The sequence below is a fragment of the Gymnodraco acuticeps genome, unplaced genomic scaffold (genome assembly GCF_902827175.1).
Source record: "Gymnodraco acuticeps unplaced genomic scaffold, fGymAcu1.1, whole genome shotgun sequence".
In the NCBI taxonomy this organism is placed as follows: Eukaryota; Metazoa; Chordata; class Actinopteri; order Perciformes; family Bathydraconidae; genus Gymnodraco; species Gymnodraco acuticeps.
In genome coordinates, this window is record NW_022991375.1 from 1,151,512 (window position 1) to 1,169,205 (window position 17,694).

General features: G+C 40.8%; 3 protein-coding genes and 1 long non-coding RNA gene across 4 annotated transcripts; 3 read left to right on the plus strand and 1 right to left on the minus strand.

Annotated features, from left to right (window-relative positions):
- Nucleotides 1-106: 106 nt before the first annotated feature.
- hoxa9a (homeobox A9a) lies at nt 107-4,960 on the plus strand. The gene is made up of 2 exons (XM_034241175.1): nt 107-3,528; nt 3,905-4,960. Exons 1-2 carry the CDS (start codon nt 2,976-2,978, stop codon nt 4,147-4,149), a joined length of 798 nt encoding a protein of 265 aa, XP_034097066.1. The 5' UTR covers nt 107-2,975; the 3' UTR covers nt 4,150-4,960.
- Nucleotides 4,961-5,118: 158 nt separating this feature from the next.
- On the plus strand, nt 5,119-10,685 carry LOC117563040 (homeobox protein Hox-A7-like). The gene is given in 3 exon segments (XM_034241177.1): nt 5,119-8,369; nt 9,305-9,495; nt 9,497-10,685. Coding segments are annotated over 3 exon segments (681 nt in total). The 5' UTR covers nt 5,119-8,002; the 3' UTR covers nt 9,620-10,685.
- Nucleotides 9,171-17,523, minus strand: LOC117563041. The gene is made up of 3 exons (XR_004571649.1): nt 17,376-17,523; nt 11,348-11,569; nt 9,171-9,608 (listed from the first exon to the last, which is right to left on the minus strand). It is a non-coding gene; the product is annotated as an uncharacterized LOC117563041 (long non-coding RNA).
- Nucleotides 13,242-17,190, plus strand: hoxa5a (homeobox A5a). Its single transcript, XM_034241174.1, has 2 exons — nt 13,242-15,425; nt 16,014-17,190. The coding sequence occupies exons 1-2, from the start codon at nt 14,843-14,845 to the stop codon at nt 16,262-16,264; spliced, it is 834 nt and encodes a 277-aa protein (XP_034097065.1). The 5' UTR covers nt 13,242-14,842; the 3' UTR covers nt 16,265-17,190.
- Nucleotides 17,524-17,694: the final 171 nt, after the last annotated feature.

Genomic DNA, 17,694 nt, shown 5'->3' on the forward strand with positions numbered 1-17,694 from the left:
TTCACTTGAGGCCCGGATCGACTGTCGAGTGGTTTAGGTAGTTTCATGTTGTTGGGGTCCATTTCTAACTCTGCAACATGAAACTGTCTTAATTGCCCCAGTTCCACTCTTCGAAACCAAAAGGAAAGCAAATCAGGGACATACAGATGATCGGGTTTGATGAAAATTGTGGAAAAGTATTTTGGAATCATGTTCTAAACCCCACTAGTTTATAAACCGGGGAGTGGTGATGGCTGTTGTGTATGTTCTTAACCTGTCTCCTGTAATGTTTTCCTTATACTTCTTTACTTGGGTTTCGTCGTTAAAATAAGCCTACGTGGCCATGTGTGCTGGATTTAAAATGTGATCAAAGCTGAACTGCAGTGTGCGTCGTGGATTTGGGATTAAGGGTAAAGCCGTGAGTGTTTTCCGTGAGTAGTAGTGACGCAGACACGCCAGACAAGGCCTCGGTTACGACCACTGCAGTGGAGGGGAAGGGGAAGGTGAATGGGGCAACAGCGACCTCCGTGGGCAGTGAGACCGGATGCTTCCGCTGCGCAATAGTATCTCAGACAAAAGGAGGGGAAGGGCTTTATGGCGATATTTAGATCCGCCAGACAGGCTGTTATCTCCAGAGGCAAAAGAAGTGAATAGCCCCTGTGGTAAACTGGGTGAAAAAACACCCTGATTTAGGTTTACAGCCTGGGAGCCATTGGCGTATTTTCCTCCTCTGAAGGTGTTTGTCTATTCTAAGTTTTAGTGCACAAATAGGCACACAGCCGCTCCTCCCCCCCCCATCGGGGTGTTTGATGTCTGTTTGCCAAATAAAGTGCAAGTAACACAGAGGTGATAGCTTGCAACCAGTATGCACATTATGGACAGCTTGTGCGTATTTTTTCGTCTTTTAAATAGTAAGAACAGAGTGGAAACAATTCCTGCAAGAGAATTGCCTGTGGCCTTGTGGGGTGTTGGCTCAGCTCTCCGTTTATTTGATGGTAATAAATAAATAAAAATGCAGCGTAATATGCGAGAACTCAAGGTTTTGCTCTGTATACGTGATCTGCGATGTGGGGAAAGGTTTAGGATAATGTGGATAATAATACGCACACAGTTAAAACGTTTTGGGAATATCCACATTAAAATGAAGTTAAGAATGCATTTTCTCTAAAATAAAAACAATCTCAGTATATTGTTAATTTTATATTATTTCAATCTGTAATCCATTTATTATCAGCTAAACTATTAAGAACTCCAACAAATATAAAGCTAGATTTGTTTTTTATGTTAACGCCTCTAGTGCGCAATTTGCTAATTGTTTAATAACAGTAATTGAATTTGTCTGTTAAATTTTACAAGCTCAATATTTACAACATGCATTTTAAATGTGCTGGTGTTCACCACCACTGCTCGCACCATTTGATTTTAAAAGGAGAAAACCACAAGCACCACACTTATTTGTAGCTCTATTTAAGTGTAATGTTACACCGAGGCACTGGCTGCTGGCATCAGTTAATTTGTTGATGGTGGTGATGATGGCGAAATATAGGCCCATACAAGTGATAACGGCAGTGTAAATAATAAACGGGTTTAACGGAGGGTTAAGCAGGGAGGAACCGGGAACCGCCAGTAATAGTACTAGGAACTTATTTCATAAATATTCGGCCATCGTGAATCAACTCAGTGGATCAATAACACAAATACTGCATATTTTGTTCATCTTTGTTTATCTATTTTTAATATCTTTATACATTTGAATTTTATTATTTTCACAACTTGCTTCAATATATGATCTATATTTTATATTGAACCCTAACCCAAATATTGCTTTACATTATATAAAATGCAATTATTTAATATCCAGTAACTGTTTTATTTGGTATATAGGTATAGTTTAACATCGTAATTACTGCCAAACTAATACCTGCAACTAACAAGACACATTTGTAACTGAACTATTCCTGCTCAATTTTCATCACATTTTCCCAAATAAATTCTCATTCATTTTTAAAGTTGTAATCTCGTGTTTGTTTTCTTTTTACTATTGGAAATGTAGTGCTGCAATATCTTCGTAAAACTACATATGCTGTAATGTGAATCATTACTTGTTGATAACCATGCACATTTACAGTGATGTGGAAATATCCTGTCTAAATCACAAAATGTGGTTATTGTTAAAAAATACATCATATGCATATATGCGTCTAAAGTGTAAATTAGTATAGGCCCCAAAACAACTACATTGTTTAAGTAAATGTGAGAGGGAAAATAAGTATTTTAGACTTATTTTAGATGACCTGCATAACTTGTTGGTGTTTGGCAGTTTTGTCCGTAAAAAATGTGTTAAATGCAAAATGCAGAACAAGGCCATTGGAAGATGTCTGCATCTGATACAGCCGAATAAAATGAATAATGCACTTTATAAAGTTATTTGAGATATAGGCGCTCTTTCAGCATTGAGCTGCTTAGTTTCTTTAATATAGTGGTTGAAACGTGTTTAGGTGAGCAGCAATAGGGTGCTACGTGTCCTATAAAGTACCTCGTAAAATCAGGCCTGTATCTTTTTGTGCAACCAAGAAGGGGTTTTAACAGCAGAAGCAGGTTAGGATACTGTAGCATTTATTTTACTCATCACATCTTTTTTATTTTCTGTTTTACAGAAAACAGATCCAACTTATGAATTCATAATTCTTAGCTTTAAAACTAGAGGTTGTTATAGGAGAGCGGGTGAGTATTTAATGACCAAAGGGATTGATTTATCCTTTATTGTTCAGCCTTTATGATCACGTGTGACTGCTACCCAATGGCGTGGCAGCTTGTCTCCCCATTACTAGCCCACTGTAGTTCTCTGTGGGGCCAAGTTGCTACTTGATTTCTCCACATTGTTATTTTGTGAGGCTGGCTTTACTGCGTGTGAATGTGTGTGTGGTGTGTGTGTGTGCGCGTTTTACTTTTTGCATGTATCTGTTGTATGACTGCGTACATGTAATTTCTCTGCCATGTCGACATCCGGAACACTAACTAGTTACTACGTCGATTCCCTCATTCTGCCCGAGAGCGAGGAGCTCTCTGTGCCGAGATACCCCTCCGGTCCTGGGCTCCAGCACTCCAGGCATCCCGCCTCCATCAGCGACCACAGCGAGCTCGGGACCTGCACTTTCCCGTCCAAACCTCCGGTATTCGGGCCATCATGGAGCCATGTCCCGGCTCAGTTCCCGGGCAGTGTTTCCTCTATGTACCATCACCACTACGGGCATCATCAAGGCCCGGTCGGTGCAGATACAGATAGCCGCTATCAGTCATGGCTGCTGGAGCCTATGTCCGGTTCCCTGCCCATGGCCGGATTACCGACGACCCATCACTACGGAATCAAACCGGAGGGTCTAGGGGCGCGAGCTGACGGCGCGCTGCCCGGCTCTCACACGGCGCTGCTGCTATCTGATTACGCCAACGGAACCGTAGCGACGGCATCACCGGGGGAAAAGGACGCACTGTCCGTCCACGCAGGGGACACGAGCGGAGAAGCTGAAGAGAAACCAGGCCTGGATCCAAGTAAGTCGCTGCAGAGTCCCCAATGTTTATAGTCTACTAATACCACATTTAGCTGTGAGGATTGGGTGCGTGATGGGGGTGCGCGTCTGAACAGATGCCATTCTGAACGTGCCATTTCCTTATGGGGACTGTTAATGGCCCAGCTCCCATTGCTATAAGATAACCTTTCGCAGCTTTTAAAGTGGCCGTGTGTGGAGAGAAATAGTTTTATTTGGTGTAGCTGCGGTCGGACATGTGTAGCCATTTTCTTCTCATTTTAGAGTTTTTTTCTTTTTCTGAGTCCAATTATGAGTGATGTTTGTTTTCGAATTGGGTTACTCAGCACCGGGCCCTCACACAAATGTCGCCCCCCCCCCCCTCCCCTCACTTTTTCCAGATAACCCTGTGGCCAACTGGCTCCACGCGAGTGCCACGAGAAAAAAACGCTGTCCGTACACCAAGTACCAGATCCTGGAGCTGGAGAAAGAATTCCTCTTTAACGCCTACCTGACCAGGGACCGTAGGTATGAGGTGGCGAGGCAGTTAAACCTCACCGAGAGACAGGTTAAAATCTGGTTCCAGAACCGCAGGATGAAGATGAAGAAGTTTAATAAAGAGGGCGCACCGAAAGGGATTGACTGAACCTTTAGACATTTGGCTGTTGGCGAGCTTTGTGCGTGGAAGCTCTTAACTCTGCTGGACCTTGTTTTTAAACTTAATTATCTTATTGTTCTATATAACAGAAGCTATTAGGCTTAATTGTCCTGTAAAAAAAGCATGTTGGGCTTTAGTTTGATGCGACTACCTTTATATTGCACAATTTTAACGGTGCCCACTCGTTTTGTATTTGTTCTTTTATTATTTTGATTTTAATTAATACCTCGTTAACGTGTATTTGTTGGCCTGGTCCATGTGCTCGTTTGTGTATGGATGTTTAGCTGCGTGTTCCGGTTCTTAGCTATATTTGTTGTCCATCTCAGAGTCACCTGAGCGTAGTTTGTAAAAATGTATTAATTTTATTGTTGTTTCTCCCTTACTGCTTAGAACTATGACTGATGACCCTGAATTTGAATCTAACATTGGAGCCGTATTACAGTTGCATTTTGAAGTAGGTGGTGAATAGACCTCAGAAACCTCTTGAATATGCTAAAATGCTAAATTAAAAGATGTTATGGAAGCTAAATCACACGACACGATTGACTACCTATGTCTTTCAACTACCTACAATAACCTTTTTTTCGATGGCGGATTATAGGCTAGGTTTGCTTGCATTATGCTGGAATTTCAGGGAATAACATTTTGGAAGTACATACTGTTTGTTAGTGAGAGAAATTTAAATAAAACACTGTAGGCTACTTAATGAATACCTCACGGTCTGCTGACCGTCTGACTTTTGGTTCACAAATGTAATTTGTACTTTATTTATTAAATAAAACAAATTATATCTGCGAATGCATGCACGTCACATTTTTATTTCACGTCGGCTTCACACTGAAATTATAGTTTTTTATAAATGATTGCTTGCTGCATAAAAAGTATTATTTGGATGCTGATTGCACTCTGGTTAATATGAAGGTTATTGCTGTCAACTAGATATCACGCCCCCCCCCCCCCCCCCCACACACACACGCACACACACACACACACACACACACACACACACACACACACACACACACACACACACACACACACTCTACAATATATAAATAACATCAATCAATCATTTTCATTTTGCAATAAAGAAATATCCATTTATTGGACATTCATTTATGGAGAATTAGGCCCAATAAAATTAAATAACATCTTAAATGTGTTTTTAAAAACTGTTAACGCTTTCCATTTTGCAGCACATACACCAAAACACACCAACACTAATATAAACGCACACACTTAAAGGGGAATTTGTGCGTGTTCCTGGATTGGGGACGGAGCTTCGTCTTGGCAGAGGATGTTGTTAGCTGTATACAGCCATAAAAGACAATTACCGCTATAACCTTTTATGGGGTGCAAAGCGCTGCGAGGCGAGAGGACACAAAACAAAAAAAGACATCGAGGTCTTCGACAGCTGAAGCCCGAAATAATGCAGCCGATGTGTTGCTGTTCAGCTCAGATATGACAAGGACGCTCAGCAAAAAGCTCCATCATTAGCACATGTCGACATAACCAATCTACAACACTACAATTATGAAATATAACAACTCAGAGGATTTAAAAGGCAGCTTGGCCTCAAAATACCAAAGGTTTTAGAGAAGAGTTCTACCTTTAAAACAGGACGTTTGCAAGGCCGGTTCAAGTCTCTGCATGTTGGAAAAAATATTTGGCACAAGGACATAGCAAATACGAGAAGCAACAAATCACATTTCAGCTAGCTGCAGAGCTTTACATCTGATGCTCGATCAGCATGCTTCTGTCATACACCAGGTTGTTAAGTTCTCTTAAACACAAAACATCTACTGGGAGATTACTGTAGTTAGAGGGTAAATAGGATTTTAGTCAAACTAACTGGAGTGCTGTTGTGACGCGCGTTAGGGGACGCAGATGGACCCAAACTTCAAAGACTCGAGCAGAGACAGTGCAATAAAACGCCTGGTCTGCTACACTGTCTGGCATTCCAGTTGTAATGGCTTTATGGCCGTCCAGACACAATTAGGCCGTTTCCAGAATGGCACCCATTTGTTTTTTCTTCTCTTTACGTGGGACTGCACCCTGGACAAAAGGCCGAGCGGAAATGATCAGCTTTATTGGACTCTCCCCGACGGGGACGTTCAGGACTCATGGTTATTTGGAGAGATCCTTTGTTTCTACCTGGGAACCTTCCGCCCTCTGCTCCTTAGCTTGGCCCTTCCTAAAGGAGAAAGAGCCATAAAGCCAGCAGCTAGCTCCAAACACAGACAGGCCTACTGCTTATTCAAAAATACATCTGGACATTTCTGTTAAATCGGTACTTTGGATAAAATCACAACCGAGGAAATATACTGCTACATTTTTAGATATGTCTCTCTCCCTTTTTATCTTGTATTTAATCCTTGATTGCAGCAGAAAAACACAACGCCTGCGCACATGATGCCTCTCCACCTTGCAGTCCCCACAAGTCCCCAGATGGTGGCGACACTGTTCCACAACATCACCCCACCATTGTTAACACTCCTCCCAATGAACCTGCACTGGGAAACAAACTGTAGTAACATTTTTTAAGAGACCACGCAAATAATTTCACACCTTTTTACAATCTCAGTGCAGAAACTGTTTCTCCAGCCTATGGCTCAGCAGAGAAGAAGCATGCCCTGCAGATAGGACGCTTTCTGTTCAATGTTTCTATTTCTTTAAGGGTTCGACGGCTTAATTGACGCAAATAATTTCAAACTGAACTTGTAATAGTAGAAATAGTAAAGCAATAGTTAGATGAAATATAACATGAATAAGTATTTGTAATGTCCTAAAATATATAAGGGGTTTACCATTTTAATTATGAACACATAATAACGCAATCAGTTTTCCATGTCGATCAATATTTTACCTTAAAATATTTGGAAAATTCAGGGTATATTATCCATTATTATTTTTCAAATTTGAATAGTTATTTTTAATTGTTACTATAACCATTTGCTTTCTTGTAACTCTGCGTATTTATTAAAGACATGCTTTATGCCAATTTATTGAGATAACATTGTTAAGCCGTTAAAAATAAAGCAAATTTGGAGGATGAATTAGGTGTTATTATTATTATTATTATTATTATTATTATTATTATAATAAAATATTATGTATAATGTTTCTAAATTCTCAACTAAGAAAATCTCGAAGCATATTTTGGAAGAAAGTATTCAACACTATCTTGTTTAAACTTAAAAATAGAAACTTGCATTGTGCATTATTTCTCTACCGATATTTTTTACATAAATGATATAATCAAAATATTTTAGCAAGTGACTGTAGGCCAATTTATAATTTAGAAGAGTAACAATGAAAATCACCTTCTGTCGGAATTGTTATATTTTTAGTTCGAATATCAAACTATATTATATCCAGCTATTATGTATTGTTTATTAGTGTATATGAACGAGTGTGTGTCGATTATTACCTTCAAGAAGGCACAATGTATTCCACGATGGTAAACACAAATAAAAGAATACATCTTTTAAATAGATGATTATTTGTAGTGCACTACGAAATATGACAAAAGCCCATGACCTTATACAACCTAAATTACCTCTAGATCAGTGGGATTGTGAGAATTTCTCTCGTGTGTAATTACATGTATGTGTTTGTGTGTGAAGTGTTAATCCCACTCTGCAGTCCTGCACCATAATGAAACCCCTGTATGCATGCTGATTGGATGAGAGCTGCCAGGCCTGCGCCACGTGGATGAGTTCTTTGGTCCAGAGTAAAAATGGGGTTTGGTGTAAATCTAGGCTGTATTGCTGTCATATATCACGCTACCTCGTAAAAACGACACTGAGGATTCTGGGCCAACAAATCAGAGAGAAAAAATATGAGTTCTTATTATGTGGATGGTCTTCTTAGTAAATATACGACGGCTACTTCTCTCTTCCCAAACGTGGAGCGGGCTTCTTGCAGTATTGGACCCAGTGGAGAGGACTATGGCTCGGCTCACACAGCTGCGGCCATCGCCTTTGCACCGTCTCTGTCCGGAGTTTACAGCGTCAGCAATGCAGTGTACCAGAGTCGCCCCGTGTTTACTTCGGGATATGGCCGGGGGCAGGACGCACACCCACTGCACTGCAGCCTGTTTGACCAGAGCCGCCTGTTCACCGACAGCTGCTGCCACCCGGAGCCGGGACCCCTCACCTCGCCGCCGGACAAACAATACCGGATGTACCCCTGGATGAGAGGATCAGGTAGGCTATTTGCTGATCTGTTTCTTATATGCTATATGAAAGCCCCTCAGGTCAATGCTTTTACAAAACATTGGGATACTTACATTGGCCGTTAGTGGTTCAATTAATTTCGTGAAGCCATTGGTGTTGCATGGGATGAATCGTAAAACTTTTATTGCGCAACTAATGAGTTCTGCAGCCATAAATTCATTTGGCCAGCGCTTCTGTGTGTTCAGTACGCAGAGACCTTGCCGCTGGGGGGTTTCTCTGCACTCCTATTACTCTTATAGCCTCTTCTCCCCTTTGTGGTTGTAAAAAAGAAGGCATGTTGTGTAAATCAGTTCTCTTGCACTCTGCAGCTCCTTTCTAATTGGGTCTGCACTGCAGAGGCTCTGGTATTTTCTAAAACTATTTGTTATGCACATTGCTGTATCAATATGCACCAGTATTGTCTGTTACATAAAGAAGTCAAGTGGATTTAGAATGAAAATAATTTGGATCATTGGCATTTGTTATAATTTTGAAGGTGAAGGTGTTGAGGCTGTAATCTAATTACTTATGGCTCCAGGTGCACAGAGCATCGCTGGCTTTTAATTGGAAAAGCATGCAGAGTTTCAAAGGAGGCATGCACCAAGTATCCCAGCAGGACTACTTTAAATAGATGCAGAGACATTTGAAAAATAATAATATCCCCTACTGATGTGAGGAGTGTGTTCGTATGAGTGTGTATTTGGTTAGGTGTAATGTACAAATGTACACAATTAATTGCGCAGTCACAACTAAATTAATGAGCCCCACAATAATTCCAAGTAAGCCTACACGTTTTTTATTGTCGTCATCAATTTCAACACCACTTTAATTTGTTTATAAATGCTTTATGAAGCGTCACATTTCATACATGTCGAGACAAATGTTTTATTGGAAGTGATACAGAGCTAGTGCATTTTATCTTACAGATCCGAACAGAAAGCGGGGACGGCAGACTTACTCCCGGTACCAGACGCTGGAGCTGGAGAAGGAGTTCCACTTTAACCGGTACCTGACCCGCAGGAGGAGGGTCGAGGTAGCCCATGCCCTCTGCCTCACAGAGAGGCAAATCAAAATTTGGTTTCAGAACCGCAGGATGAAGTGGAAGAAGGACAATAAGGGGGGGGCCGGTGCCGGCCCCCGGGGAAAAGGACGATGGTATCCAGGCGGTTCCAGAGGCCGGAGAGCCCGAAGCTGGTGAAACCCGGAGCCCCGGTTTGGAGTCAGAAACGGCTGCAAAGTAACAAAAGACATGCACGGACAGAGGATTAAATGGAAGAACCACAACATTAGAATGCGTAAGGGATATATCCCAAATGTTTACCATGCCATTCATGCACTCAGAGCTCTGTATGCTGATTAATTACACGACAGCTGAAGGCAATAATGTAATATACATTTAACAGTAGGCTGTATGCCACTATTTCAAACCCAAAATACATAATAAGGCTCCGCATGAAATACCGATATGAACTGCCTATCCAAATGATATATTTTTTAAAAATATGCAAGAAAATGTAACCTGATTATCTACTGAATTAACATTCCTTAACGAAAGACTACCTATTTTATGTTTCACATTTTCTTGCTCGCATTAAAAAACCGACACAATGAATTCAGCGCAATTTGAAATTGATTGTAAAATAAACGAATCTACCTATTCGAGTATTTTTCTCCACAGACTATTGCAACTTTTATGAAACAAGTAGGCTATTATTTTTGCGCATATGTGCCTTATTTTGAGTAGGCGAATTACAAATAAATGTCTTGTTAGTTAAATGCATCCAACTGTGATTTAGATGGTTCTGTATATTTCAGTAACTGTTACTTTTTAGTGTTATTTTTTAAATATAACTCACTTAGAATGTAAATGTGCCTGTTTTCGACACCTGGCTACTATTTGCCCCTCATACATCCCATAACTGTGTTTGTTTTGATATGACCTTCATATGTAACCTACCTCAGATTCCAGGAAAGTCAGCTATAGCTTATTATTGCAACACCCTCACGTGAACGTTTGAAGTCTTATCCATGCAATTATAAAACTATTCTTGCCTTTTTCATTAAGAAATATGTTCAGGTTAAATGACTGATAGCTACGTGTCTGTGAATGCTAAAACAAAAATAAACGCATGCACTTTTATTTTAACAGCAGTACATTTTAGCAGCCTATAAAGGCATTTATTTTTGTTCGTGTACAACAAGTAAACTCAAAATGTGCAAAAACTGTGATGTATACATATTTAGTGCCAACGTTTAGTTGTAGCCTATAAGTAACATGTAAACCAATAAATATTAAAAAACCGTATACCTCTGGGGATGTTTTAAATAATGAAAATGAAAATATATTTGCATGACATTACATGCTTTTTCTATTACCAAGCATTTGTTTGCATGTAATATTAAGTTACCCACAGCAAATATGATCATAATCATCAGTCATAATAACATGTACCGGTTGAGTAATAATATGTTGCTTCCAGTCAGTGCTGTTGACTGACGCCAATATCAGGTTGCATGTAATGAAACTTGTTGCAGTCCATTATGAGTGTAAGGTAAACACTTTAGTTTGGGAATGTGAACTATGAGGATGCGAGATGGGGCAGGCTGCAGATGAAGGGAAATTGCTGTTGAACTCTGCATTCCCTCTGTCCTCGGTAAGATGGCGCCTCACGGTGACCTGCCCCCTTCCTTCTCCTTTCTCTCCCCCTTCTCCCCCCCTCCCTTCGCTTCCCATCTCCTCCAGCACTGGGTCATAAATCCGTTGTTGTTTATGAAAATTTACAACCTGGCAATACAACTTTACGACCCGACTCGTCTTCCCATTGGTCGCAGCTTGTCACGTGGCAGGGAGCCATGAACATGAACTTTTTATATATAATTTCCAATAGCGGAATAGAGCTGCCTTTCATTTAACGGTCTCGGGCTTCCATGCGGCTGTTTTCCACCAGCGACCTTCTACAGTTTTATACCGGTTTTGGAATTTGGAGTTTTCTCTCGGTCGGGCAGGAGCTTGCTTTGTGTCATGACTGGATCGTTGAGGGTGCCCTGCTGTCGTTTGGGCATGATGGGTGGACGGAGCCCCGGTGCGTCACTGACCCCCAGGAGTCCCAGTTTCCGTCCAGGGACTCAGCTGGATACCTCCCTCCGTCACCGGCCGTCAGCACCTGCCAACTCCCTCTCCTCACCTCCCCCTGTTCACAGGCAGAAACCATCACAAGGTAAGACAAATTAAACGTATTAAACGTTTGCTTTTTCTATCAATTTACAATGATCAACCTTTAGAATAATACAGTTGTGTTCAAGTATTGCTACTTATTGTTTTCTGGTTAAATATCCACCGGTTGGAAGACATGGTTAAATGTTATTTGATTTGATTATGATTTCAATTGCGGAAGCTTAATATCTGATTAAGCGGAAATTAGTTAACACAAGTGCTGCTTTATCTTCCTGTTGGCTTTTGCATGCTTTCTATGCCGTATTTGTTTGTTGTTGGATTTGAATGTGGATGGACTTTTTGATGCAAAAATCATTAGGCAGATGCCATCTAAAAGAGGTGCTCTTTAACGCCCTCCTGTGGACACACTGGGGTTGCTTTGGTTGCAGCTTTGTCCGTTTTTGCTGCAAATGTCCTGCAGTGCAGGCTGGAGAGACAAGTCTAACTTGTGTGTTTAAATGCACCATGCTTTACTGTGTTATTAGTCACACAGGTGCATGCTGGATGATGCACATTGAATTTATAAACAGGCACATTTTCAGTGACAAAAACAGGATTATTTTATCGCATGAATGACCTTAAATAAACATACAGATGCTTCCCTCCAATCGAATTCAGACGATGTTTCTTTGCATGCATTTAGCGAGCCCAATGTAGAATATTGAGACACTGCAGTAATTTGTTTCTTGCGGTAAATTACTAGTCGATCAACTTCTGAAGATTTAAATTCAAAGCATGGACAGATTATTGCAAGATGAATCCTGCAAAAGGGAATGTATAGTTACTTTAATCAAATATGGTGTGCATTGATGTCCATATCCGAAATCTACATATTACAATTGTAGGCTAATTCACAAAACCAATAGCTTTGCTTTGACTGCTCTTGCTTTCAATATCCAATCGTTTTTTTCTCCAGTATTTTTGAGGATCGCTTTGCTGTTCGTATTCTATCACGTTTCTATCTAAATAATTAGCCTGCATGTGTGCGTTCAATACGTTTTTACAGCCGTGCGTAATTTAGGCATTAAGTGAAATTAAAATATTCTCAGTAAGTATTGAATTGCTATACTCTAAGACGCTGTTGTGTATGTGTGCAAAGGTGCCTGCAGAGTGCACTTCCCTCCTGTTTTCTGCAGCTTTGGCCCCCTCGCTCCCAGCCCAACCTGTTTGACAACAGTGCGCACTCACTTCTTTCATCTCCTTTCTTTTTGCTCCTTATTTAGTTCCTGGGTGTGTCCCTGGCTTGAAATAATGTTCGTGGGAACTTTGTTGCCATTGGCCAGCCATAAATCAGCTGTTGGAGCATGACTGAACACACACCCCGTAGGTCATCTCTTAGTGTGGGCCAACTGGATTTTGTGAGCAGGGTATTCACCCTTCCTCACACCGTGCGTTCTGGGGGATTGTTACCGCAAAGGGAGCACATACCTGTAGCAGAATAAATAATCTCTGGTTCATATGTTTGTCAGAAACACATGATGGGGCTTGTGCTGTGTAAAGGGGCTGCTGTTGGGAAATAGCATGTTGAAGAAAGCAAAGGACAAGCCGCTGCCTTCAAGAGACGAAAGTGCCATAAAAATTCCACAAAGAGAAAACCAAACGGACGAGGCGTCATGCCACCATTTAGGCGTCGTGTCTGTTTGCGGGTCTTCTGATTTTGTACTCCTGCTCAGGGTGAACATTGGTAATAGTAGATGATTTATAATGTGTGCATTGGCCAGGGTACATTTAGAGCTAGAACTACTTCGTTTTTTCTAACGTATAGGCAACGTTTTCCCTGAAAGTTTGAATTATGTATTGATAACCATCTCATGCTTCTGCTGTATTGTAATCGACCGATGAGACAATTGCTTTAAAACGTTTATGGCAATATCACAAAAAATGGTATATCATAAAAAGATGTAACGCATTAAAAGGAACATCAAATACTACGATGATACCTTTTTGTGATATAACGTTCAGCCATCCGAATGGATGCATTATGGCACAATGCAAATATCGAAACTCTTCATTATCATCTGAATAAGGCGTGAAATAATTTTACATTAAACATTTTGGCCCCATTTCATCCATTCATTGTGTCGAATATTTCCTTTTTCAATAACTTCAAATTCCGTCTCTTGTTTTTATAAATTGCACGGTGACTTGACACCAAGCTGCCCATAGAGCACATTGGGTTTTGTTCTCGATCTGTTGATATATCCAAAGCATAAAAGCACACAAAAAAACGATTGAAAAGATGTTGAGTGTTTACAATTCAATATAATGAGGTTTTGCTTTTATACGAAAGCGTAATAAAACACGCAACAACTTATTATATCATTGGAGAGCTTGTTGTTGGAAATCTTTACATTTAAATAGCCTAAAATAGACAGTATCGTGGCTTTACGTGTGTGCATAGCCTATGCTTAAATGTATTAATTATTCAACGTGGCATAAAGTACAGGCCTCGAATGGAAGTGTATGTGTTAATATTCGATAATGTGATGTTTAGCTTTTATCCTACCCGAAATATTTATTCACATTTTCCCACATTAGTCGCTCTTCAATTGTTTTATGATTATAAAAAAAAGTGTAGCCTATAGAGAAAAAACACAGCCCTGTTTTGAATGGGCTTTTATTCTATTAACTGCGCACACTATTTGCACTCATCACCTCATCATAACATGAATAACAGATTCTGATTGAATTATTTCTGTACACTTTCCTCGCAGAGATTGCACGCTCAGCATGTCACTTGTTGTATTGTTTAGGAGCCCGTTGGTTTTTGCCGCAATGGTCGTTAACCTCCGAATGACCCCGTGTGGAGCCCACGCCTCACAGAGCTCCGCAGACAGGCAGTGCGCCAGTTTGGCCAGAGGATGGCGCACCACGACAATTCAAAACACCCAAACCGTAGCTCAGAGTTGGCCCTATAGTCACGAGCGCATGGGGCGCGCTCCCTTCTCATCCCACCCAGTATTTCCTCCGTGCACGAGTTTACCTCTGGAGGTCACCAAGCAGGATTTACGACTGGTCAACAAAAGCACGTGATACTATGCCGTACCCCATATTTGGGTGCCTACGTAAGAGAGAATCAAGTCCATGTCCCACTCATTTCCATAATTCATCATAAATTGTGCAAGGGTGCTATAGGACGCGCTAAACCATAAGAGCCACAAATCAAGCACACAGGTTTAGTATTTTATCTTTGAATTTTATAAAAACAACAACAATACTTACTACGAGCGAACGGAGGAATTGTCAACAAATGAGCTCCTATTTTGTGAACTCATTCTGCGGTCGGTATCCCAATGGCGCGGACTTCCAGTTACATAATTATGGAGACCATAATACGGAAAACGAGCAATACAGAGACTCAACAGCCATGCACTCGAACAGGTATGGCTATGGCTACAACGGGATGGACCTAACAGTTGGTCGGACCGGTACCGGACACTTTGTGGGCGACGAGCAGACACCAGGCTACTCCCCGAGTCATTCAGCGGCGACAACACCCTCGGTGGAGCCGGTCAGGTACAACCAGTCTGCCAGCAACAACAGGACACCGTCTCTCTCGCCACCACCTGACCCACTACCGTGCTCCTCGGTCGCCACCTCTTCCCCGGTCCACGAAACTCAATCTCAACACCGAGCCGTGAAAAACTCTTTAAACACCCCGTGCTCGAGCTCTAACGGAGGCTCGCTGCTGCTCAGCCGGGACTGTGTGTCCAAATCTTCCCCCCTCGAGGAAGAGAAACCTACGGGAAGCGCACCAACAACTCCTCAAAATGTCACCGACTCATCACAGCCACAGATATACCCGTGGATGAGAAAACTTCACATAAATCATGGTAAAGTGCTTTTCTTTTAGTAATGTTGTATTGATTTTATAGATCTGTTGCTGGGTTAAGGTGTAATTGTGTTTATATATTATTGAGACGTTTTAAATGTTATCAAAACAGCACAGATTTTGATTATTTTAGTAGAAAATATGTTTACTATACAAAGGGGCATGTGGCGCCATGCGCATCTCACCTGTTTGGTGTTGTTCAGTACTGTTACCATAGACTAGGTACGCAATAATTGTATGAGATAAAATATAACTTTAAAGTCAGTTCAAATGTTTTCGATATAACCTGGACGTTGAGAATTTGTTGTAATGAAATATACTGTATTTATTTTAAGGTCAAATACCCAAAGTTGACCATGTGAATTACTTTTCGTAAGGTGCAGTTGAAAATGTGTAAATCTTACTAACGCTACTGGTTGTTTCTGCAATAACTAAGGGATCTACTTAGTCATGTTCCAACTTTAAAACCACAAACCAAAACAGGCAACGTTTTAAAAAATGCAAGAATTGTAATAAAACAAAGTTGCTGCACTATTTGTTTTTACATTTACTGTATCTGATGTGTTTCCCACTCTCTTTATGTAAAAAGATTTGTCAGGACCAGAGGGTAAGAGAGCCAGGACTGCATACACCCGGTACCAGACCCTGGAGCTGGAGAAGGAGTTCCACTTCAACCGGTACCTGACCCGCAGAAGGAGGATCGAGATAGCCCATGCCCTCTGCCTCTCAGAGAGACAGATCAAAATCTGGTTTCAGAACCGCAGGATGAAGTGGAAGAAAGACAACAAGCTGAAGAGCATGAACATGGCGTCTGCAGGCGGGGGAGGCTACAGGCCTTGATATTCACTCCTCTACCCCTGATAACGAGCACTATAAAAAAAATAAAACAAAGATTGTCATATCACATTCTCCTCCTAATTCAAAAAGCGCAGAGACTTGTGAACGGGCCGTGTGCGGGACAAGGGACATCCCACTTGAGCCCATTGTATGTCCAGCAACTGTCCCATTATATTCCTTAATATTATTTACTCTTTATTTCCACCGTGGTAATGCTTATGTAAGGAAAAAAATACATTATGTACAGTTATGTCTAGATTTAGAAGAAAAAGAGAGAAAATAAATGTTTGTTTAAATTATTTCCTGTTCAGACAAAGAAAAAAAAGAAAAACGCTTGAAATGCTACCTATTCACCGCAAATAAATCCAGTAAAAGTTGTGTGATAAGAACAATACCAGCCTAATAAAAAGAGGGTTGAGGTTGAGCTGTTTAGCCTTCGTTTTCTATATGTACTGTATATGTATGTATTTATTTGTGTGATGTATTGTATCAATTTGTCAGATAACTTGCTTCCAAAAGTAGAACCAGCAGAGCGTGAGCCTTGTGTGGTCATTGTGTGCATTGTAAACACATGTATGGACAGAGGTGCAGACTCAGTCTTGTATGTACAGTATAGCTGTGCCTTGCATCTTTATTTTGTATTATTTTTTTGCTGCTGTTTGCGTTGTTCACCTGGACGCAACATCTGAGTAAAACGAGTTTTATCTTTGTTTTCTCATAGCTGTTTTATGTGGAGGTTCCCCACAGTAAATCGCATTGCCTATGTGTATAACTCCATCGTGTTTAGCTTTTTGTAAATGTTTTTCAAAGACTGGAAGTCAAGAATATACTATAATAATAATAATAATAATAATAATAATAATAATAATGATGATGATGATGATGATGATGATGGCCATAATAAACTTTCTACTGGAACGGCAACATTATATTGAGTGAACTTTTTTGTGGAATCCAGATTCGTTTACGCATTTGCCACGACCGCGTAAAAGAAGCGAGGAGTCAGACCTTGCTGTTTGGTCTAAAATCTTTAAGTGAGCTTTCAGAAAATTGTCAAATCAAATCCTTGAATTCAACAGGTCCCCCTCGAATGAAAACTTCATATTTCACTCACCTTGCTCTGGAGATGGGGGTGTTTTGGGGTCCTTGGCCACTAACCGGCTGCATGGCCAGGCGTCCCCTTTGCGCACAGACTCATGGGCTATTCTCGGAGAATCAGCTCGACTTTTTCAGCTGTAAACTTTATTAGGGCCGATTCTGGCTCTCTGACATTTGGGTGCTAAATGAATGGGGGGTTTTGTCTATGAATTAGATCGTAAAAATCATCCAGAGCGCGGCCAGATAGGCTCACTGGCCATAAACGGTCACGTGGTGGCCATTAAAGTAAGTTTTATGGTTTTGGGGAGTTGACAGTATATTGCACATAACATATA